Below are 7,221 nucleotides of genomic sequence, written 5' to 3'. Positions count from 1 at the left end.
TTCTTCCGCATCCCCTGTACGTGAAGAAGCATCGGTTCCCCTGCATCCACAACGTTCCGATCCTCTCGTGATGCATGCAAAAGGTCCCACGTCCATGAGCAACTTCCTCCGAATTCCATTCACGAATAGATCCCAGCATCCTGTGCTTGTCCCGGCCGTTCACGTAGGCTTTCTCCTCATCCTCTTCTCCGGATCACACCAGTGAATCTCCCGAATCACCTGCGATCGAGATCATCTCCCAGCTCATTCCTGGCGTTCCAGCTCCCCTGTCCCGAGTGCATCCTTATCCAAAGCTCGGATTAAATCTGCTACGTGTCTCGCCCGTGTCAGTTTCTTGGCTCTTATCTTCCCACGATGTGATGAGATAACAGGAGCCGGCAGCCTATAAAAGAGAACCAGATGCGAAGGGTGGGGGTATTCCTACTCACCGAATAATCAATCATCGTGTTCCCAGGTGGAGTTCCCACAGAAGTCCAAAAGGGAGAGGAAACCGACGGGAGGAAGCTCACTACAAAAGAAATAGTATTTCCGGGCGCTTTCCAGAGCTTTTACCGACGCTTATAAGCGTCAGTACTTTCTAATCCAACGCGTCCAAAAGCGTCACGAAACTGTCGGGAGGGTGGGCGTGGATAATTTTCGTTCCGACGCTTTTCGCCTGCGTCGGCATTACTTACCTTTACCGACGCTTTAAAGCGTCGGCAAAGGCTTTATATCCGACGATTTTAAAGCGTCGGCAAAGGATTTATGCGTCGGTGTGCATGTGCCTGGATAGTGTTAGTACCGGAATTACCGACGCTTTTATGCGTCGGCATTACCTTACCTTTACCGACGCTTTAAAGCGTCGGCAAAGGCTTTATATCCGATTACCTTTACCGACGCTTGAAAGCGTCGGCAAAGGCTTAAAATCTTCTTATGCCCCTGTGCCGGGATAGTGTTATTGCCAACGCTTTTAAGCGTCGGCAATAGAGATTTTTTTTTAAAAAAAAAATCATAAAAAGAAATGTGAAACCTGTATACAAATTTATAAAACAAATTTTTCCAGCACAGCAAACACACAACCTATTATCCCATCACAAAAGTCACATCACAAATAAAATTTTTTATTAAAAGCTAATCATATTATCATATTTGATTACATTGTACTTTAAAAATATTAAAAACATACATAGCAAATTCCTAAATAAACAGTCTACGAGGTCTCAAAGGTCGACGGCATCATCATCTCTACGAGTAGAAGTATCAGCAATCACAACAAGTCCATCCAAATCAAGTTTCAAGGCTGTCTCTTCAGCTTGCTTAAACTGATGCATATGAACATAAGAGAGCATCAGTCAGTTAAAAAATGAGAAGAATGAAAATTTAAAATCAATAAACAGGGTAAAAATGGCTCACAATAGATACTGCATTTATTCAAGAGGTATTTGTAGATACATATAGACAATAAGCACCTGTTCTGGAGTTTCAATTTTGTCCCTTCCACTGCAGATCATATCAAATCCACCCTATTTTCATATCAAAACCACAAAATTGAAGTCAAATAACTTACTTCCAAAAAAAAATAAAAAAAGATGCAATTATAAACTACATAAAGGTCATTACTGTTTAAGTAAATGCTTGCATGAAACAAGTGTGCAAGGAATCAACGTACTGGGTGCTACCTGGCTAAATATTTGTATGCATAGGCCACCAACTAGACTGTAACTCAACAGTCAAACAGCTGATTAGCATTCATAGCATGATAGCACATGGTGTTGTATCAACAGAACCACTAGCACAAATAGGCATGAACAAATATGGAGCACCACCACAATTACCGTTATGGAATGTTAAGATGAGCAAATTTTATCTGAGGACTATGTTGAATAATGCAAGAGTACATTTGTTTCTGATACTCCGTAGTTTTACCTTGATTACAAATACATCATGTCTTTCCATATACACTTTAATAGTTTAGTTTCCGTGCTGCCTTCTCAAAGAATTTTACGTTCAAACAATAACTTTCGCAATCTAGAAGTGAATATTTTCCCTTCCTCTCCAACCAATGTATGTTACTTTTCATTTCAATAAAAGCACCCAATAATTCACACTTCTTCGATGTTTATTATCTAGCCCCTTTGGTTTTCACAGCAATACTCACATGTCATGCCAACTTAAAACAATCATGGCCAGTCCCAATCATGATAAGAAAGGTAAAAGTTTGCCATTAGGTTCACAGCCAGTTGTTAAAAAAAAAAAAAAATCCAAACTATCAAAATGGATCCAAATTTGATATTCACAACTGCAAGTGCATCACTTGTTTTATCTAAAGGTAGTGCTAAATAGAAATGCTTGGAAAAAGAGGATTAAATAGAAATGCTTGCAAGTGCATCACCAATCATTATGAACCATCACCAAGCTTATTGGAGGCAACTGAGCCTCACAGTGTCAAACCAACAACAGGGAGCAAATCTATTGTATTTTATTGGCATCATAATACTTAGGTACAATATTTAGGCACAATGGCATTCCTTACAAACCATAAGCTTTACTTTGCACAGACTAATCCTCTTTTTTTTTTCTTCAGTTTTTTTCTCTATTTAAACTTACAGATTCTGGACAACAGTAACAAAAAAAGCTAAACATCTATTAAAAAGCAAGCAAGAAAGAAAGACCACGAATACTCCTATCCAAAACTAGGTTAGAAAAATCAGCATCATCATTCCTCAAACATATTTTTTCCCATAAGATTATTGTCTAATCAAGGTAAGCACGTCGTGAAATAGTATATTAATGTGAAATTCAAGAGAGAGAAGAGGGAAAACGGTCTATAAACCCTGTAGCATAGAAAGATGCGGTTGGTTAATCCAGAACTATTAGGGCGAGCCAGATACCTGATTTCTATAAGGATAGATGTACTCTGAAGTGAGCTCCATGTATTTGCATTTCATGATCCCTGCTGGACCTCCCTTGAATCCGTACAGCGTGCTCCCCTTGGCTCGATCCTGCAAGTAATCTACCATGACGACAAAAAAGATGAGGAAACCAAGAAATTAATCCATCACACAATCAACAAAAGCACACCAAAAAAAAATCATCCATGACCACAAAAGGATATAGAAAGAAATCAATCAATCAATAAGGGGTAAAAATCCAAAAGAAACAATGAAACGAAGCGCTCACCAAAGATCCCAGAGATGACATTGTGCCCACCGGGAGCCTGGCCTCCAGAGAGCACCACTCCGACCTTAAGACTCCCAGCCATCTCCGAAGGAGCGGAACCCGTCGGAACTAGCGTGGCGGAGGGCTGGCCGAAAAGATTAGGAAACAGCTTCTTGATCTCATCTGCAATCGATACGTCACAAGCATGACAATCAAAACACAGACCATCATTGGCCTCAGATCGATCGATATAGATCTCAATCAAGTCATAAGGGGGAGAGAGAAAACAGGGGAGACAGATACCGGGGTTCCCGGGCGGCGGAGCTCAGAGGGCCGTCCACGATCTTGAAGGGTCCCCTAACGACGGAGGGGAGGGGAGGGAGTGGTTGAGGCGGCTAGTCTGCACCTCGCTGTACACCGCCGCGAGGCAGCCGGGCGACGGCCCCTTGCCGCCGTTGGCGAGGATGGAGTTCGCAGCCATCCGCGGAGATCGAGAAAGATGATGAGATGAGAGCAAGCGACGGAGAAGATATATCACTTTGTGTAGTGTGCTTACGGTCCTTTTATAGCAGGGGGAGAGGGAGCAGGGTGGGATCGGTTAGGGTTATCGTCACGGAGTTATCCGACGTTATATGATCAGGATTCAGGGGGTGAGGGAGAAAGTCTAGGGCTCAAGCCTCGAGCTATGAACCACCAGTTATATGAGCGAGGTGAGGCAACGCTCGATCTATGAACCGGAGAGGAGGGAGGAGGCTTGAGGGAGAATCGGGAGGCGGAGAGGCGGAAATGCTAGGGGCTCGATCGGGTGGGTTACTCAGGGAGGCGGAGAGGCGGAAAAGGATTCCAGGCTAGGGATCGATTGGAGAGGAGGAAGCTACCGACGCTTCTTTGAAGCGTGAGGATATGTGACGCTTGGGGTATTTTTTCCCGACGCTAGTGAATAGCGTCGGCAAAAAAATGGTCGGCTTTTCCCACATTTCCTGTAGTGAAGGAGCTAATCATCATGAAGTCCCCCTGCAATGCAGCTGTTCAACTCTTCATGGAAGGCTAATCTTTTCACTGGGGCTGGATGCAGCCCTAACAAAGGGCCAAAGGTTTTATGTTTTTGATTTCTATTCTTGGAGTTGTATAAACTTTATTTTGTTCTTATGCATATTTTATTTCATCCCATATTTAATTTTTGTGATTTAAGTATGATGTTTATATAACTGTTTTTCATGATCACTAAGTAAAATATAAGATAGTCCATGCTTAAGGAAGATGCAGTGTCCTGCCACAGTTAGTTTAGGGTTAGACATTTCATGCTAAACTAAAGATGGATTATTCCCAAATTACTTTTGTGAATCTCTATTTAATGCTTATTAGGCTTGCAGCCAATTTGCATGTTATCCAAGAATAAATTAAAATACAATTAATCCTTATTCCGATGTTAGTAGTGAATTTCTTGCCCTAGTTTCCTCCAAACGGATATCCTTTTAATTACATTTTCATTAAATTTCTTAGTTTAATTTTCTTCACAAACTTTTCCTTTTAAATATTTTTTTTTAAGAAAACAACTATACCCCAATCCCTGTGATCGATACCCGTAATCACTATTCTACTAGATACGTGCTATTGCGTGTCTTAAAGTTGACTATCATGACATATCTGTGGAGGGAGAGATCTCCAAGCTTCTATTATTCAACTGACACTTACACTGCACGGTCCCTAGTTCGCATGGGTTATGAGAAGGTGAACGGGCAGTGGGGTGCGTGGAGGAGCAGGGATACATGCACCGGAGGGTGATGCACCAGAAGTTTGGAGATCCCATCTCTGAGGCTGAGGTACCTGAGGATCATCCTACGCACCTTCAGAGGGCTAGACCGTCGTCATCCGTACCCACGGGGTGCACAGAGGGAGTTTTGGAGTAGGATGACTGAGCTTGTGTCAGCTCAGGTGAGGACTTCTCTGACGGATTGATGAGCAGGTTGGACATAATGACTGCTGAGATTAGAGACCTCAGAGAGCAGGTGGGAGCATTACACAGAGAGAGAGAGGCTCATGTCCATCTGTGCCCCGAGCAGCTGAGTCGAAGGTTTTGGCACGAGTCATCTCAGCTCAGCGAGGTCCACGCCAAGAACCCAGTCCCATCAGGCTCAACCTCTCCTCGCCACTTATGCTAGGAGGATGAGGACTACTCACAGCCTTAGATACCCTCTCGGCTGATGTTAGTATTATGATTAGTGCCTAGGATTATCTAGCTCTCATATGTATTTTACTTTGTTGATGTACTTTGCACCTTAATTGAAGAACATTGTATTTTTGCATTAATGTACTACAATGTTCCATTTTGATCAATGAAATTTGAATGTTTATTATTACTGCACTCTACTTATCTATTGCCATAACGGCTTGTTTGATGAAACAAAAAAGGGAAAGAAGTAAGGAAAGAAAGAAGTTGCAATATAAAGGGACAAATAAAGTTGACAAATAAGTTTGAAAATATAGTAGGAGATAATATTCACTTAAGGGGGAGCAAAATGTAACAATTAAAATTTTAAAGTCTAAATTTTTAATCAAAATTTCAGAATTTGCACATACCTCTCATGCCTCGATACATAACCTGAAACTCTTGCTTTATCTCGAATTTTGAAGTTTCATCCTAACCAAATACAAAAGAAAGGGGGGAGAAATCAAAAGTCTCTAATTGGCAATATTTGGGGATGAAAGAGGGGGAGACTTCACTTCAAATTTGAAAAGCTGAAATTCAGCAACTTGAGCTCTTCTAAAACAAATTTCTAATTTTTAAGATAAGTATCAATCTACTCATACTCATATTTTAATCATCAAAAAGGGGGAGATTGAGGATGAAGTGTTATTTTGATGATTAACACGACCATGAGAAATATCCAATTAAGTACTACAATTAACATGATACAATCATACTGAGTTCGACACTTCGATACATTAGAAGAATGAGATCAAGATGTCTTCAATGATTAATAATGAGATAAAATTTGTAAATAGAAAAGGGATAGTGAATTCTAAATTCTAATTCAGCAAGTTTCAAGTGAAACGTACTCTTAAGGGCTTATTGTTAAGAGTATGTAGCACTACCATAGCATACATTCAAAATGCTTGAAATATAGTTCATTGATTATATGGATGAGTCTAACCTTAAGATGCAGCAAAGTGTGGAATGAGTCGATCCCAACATGAAGTGAGTCAACCCTGGCACATCATCGAACCTCAGGCACATCTCTGCGAAAATGGCACGGATGTAACAGTAGTGGAGTCGCCCCAGCTGTCAAAGCCTCAAGAAAACAAGTCTCTAGAATTTAACTGAGAGGGCCGACCTCAACTTTCTATGAGCGACCCAGATGGAGCCAACCCCGGGAATGTTTGAGTCGACCCCAACTGAACATGAAGTCGACCCCAAGGCTATGTCGTTCAAAACTGTGTCTCTAGAATTTCTGAGAGGGTCAACCCCAATGGAACTTGAGTCGATCCCACTGTAGCTGAGTCGACCCCAAAAAGAGTTAGTCGACCCGAGTGAAAAAACAGCTGAAATACAGGTTCTGTGATCTGAGAGGGCCGACCCCGTGCAGCAGGAGTCGACCCCAGTGAAAGTTGGGTCGACCCCAGTGGAAGTTGAGTCGACCCTAAGTATGATGAACATGGTTTGAGTCGACCTCAGGAAAGTTGGGTCGACCCCAGCATGGGTAGAAGCAAACTGCTATTCTGCAGAATACTTTTGACCTTCCAACGGCTAGTAACAGATAGTTTTTCAAATCTAACCAATGGGGAGTAACCTAAACATATGGGAAAGTATTTATAATGAAACTATTCATCAGAACAAGTCATCTTTTGCATGAAAATAAAAGTTCACTCAAGAAAGACAAAGTCCTAGTATTCTTCATCAAGGTGCTTCATTCAAGAGTCAAAAGGAAGTGGTTGAGTAGATCAAAAGAGGCATTAAGAGCTCCACCAACCCTTGAAGAGTGAAGCATTCCTTGACAAAGAAGAGAAGAGCTGTATCAAAGCGATAACTATATTCTCACTCTTCTTTGTAGCTTATAGTTGTTATATCTGCTCATCTAGGAG

At 41.5% G+C, this 7,221-nt stretch overlaps 1 protein-coding gene across 1 annotated transcript; it reads right to left on the bottom strand.

Annotated features, from left to right (window-relative positions):
* Positions 1-1,184: 1,184 nt before the first annotated feature.
* Positions 1,185-3,316, bottom strand: LOC120109785 (pyrophosphate--fructose 6-phosphate 1-phosphotransferase subunit beta 1-like). The gene is made up of 4 exons (XM_039123467.1): positions 3,160-3,316; positions 2,871-2,992; positions 1,449-1,502; positions 1,185-1,301 (listed from the first exon to the last, which is right to left on the bottom strand). The coding sequence occupies exons 1-4, from the start codon at positions 3,239-3,241 to the stop codon at positions 1,200-1,202; spliced, it is 360 nt and encodes a 119-aa protein (XP_038979395.1). The 5' UTR covers positions 3,242-3,316; the 3' UTR covers positions 1,185-1,199.
* Between the last annotated feature and the right edge of the window lie 3,905 nt (positions 3,317-7,221).

This window comes from Phoenix dactylifera, unplaced genomic scaffold (assembly GCF_009389715.1).
Source record: "Phoenix dactylifera cultivar Barhee BC4 unplaced genomic scaffold, palm_55x_up_171113_PBpolish2nd_filt_p 002762F, whole genome shotgun sequence".
NCBI classification, from domain to species: Eukaryota; Viridiplantae; Streptophyta; class Magnoliopsida; order Arecales; family Arecaceae; genus Phoenix; species Phoenix dactylifera.
The sequence above is the reverse complement of the archived record's forward strand: the minus strand, read 5'-3'. Positions and strand labels throughout refer to the sequence as shown.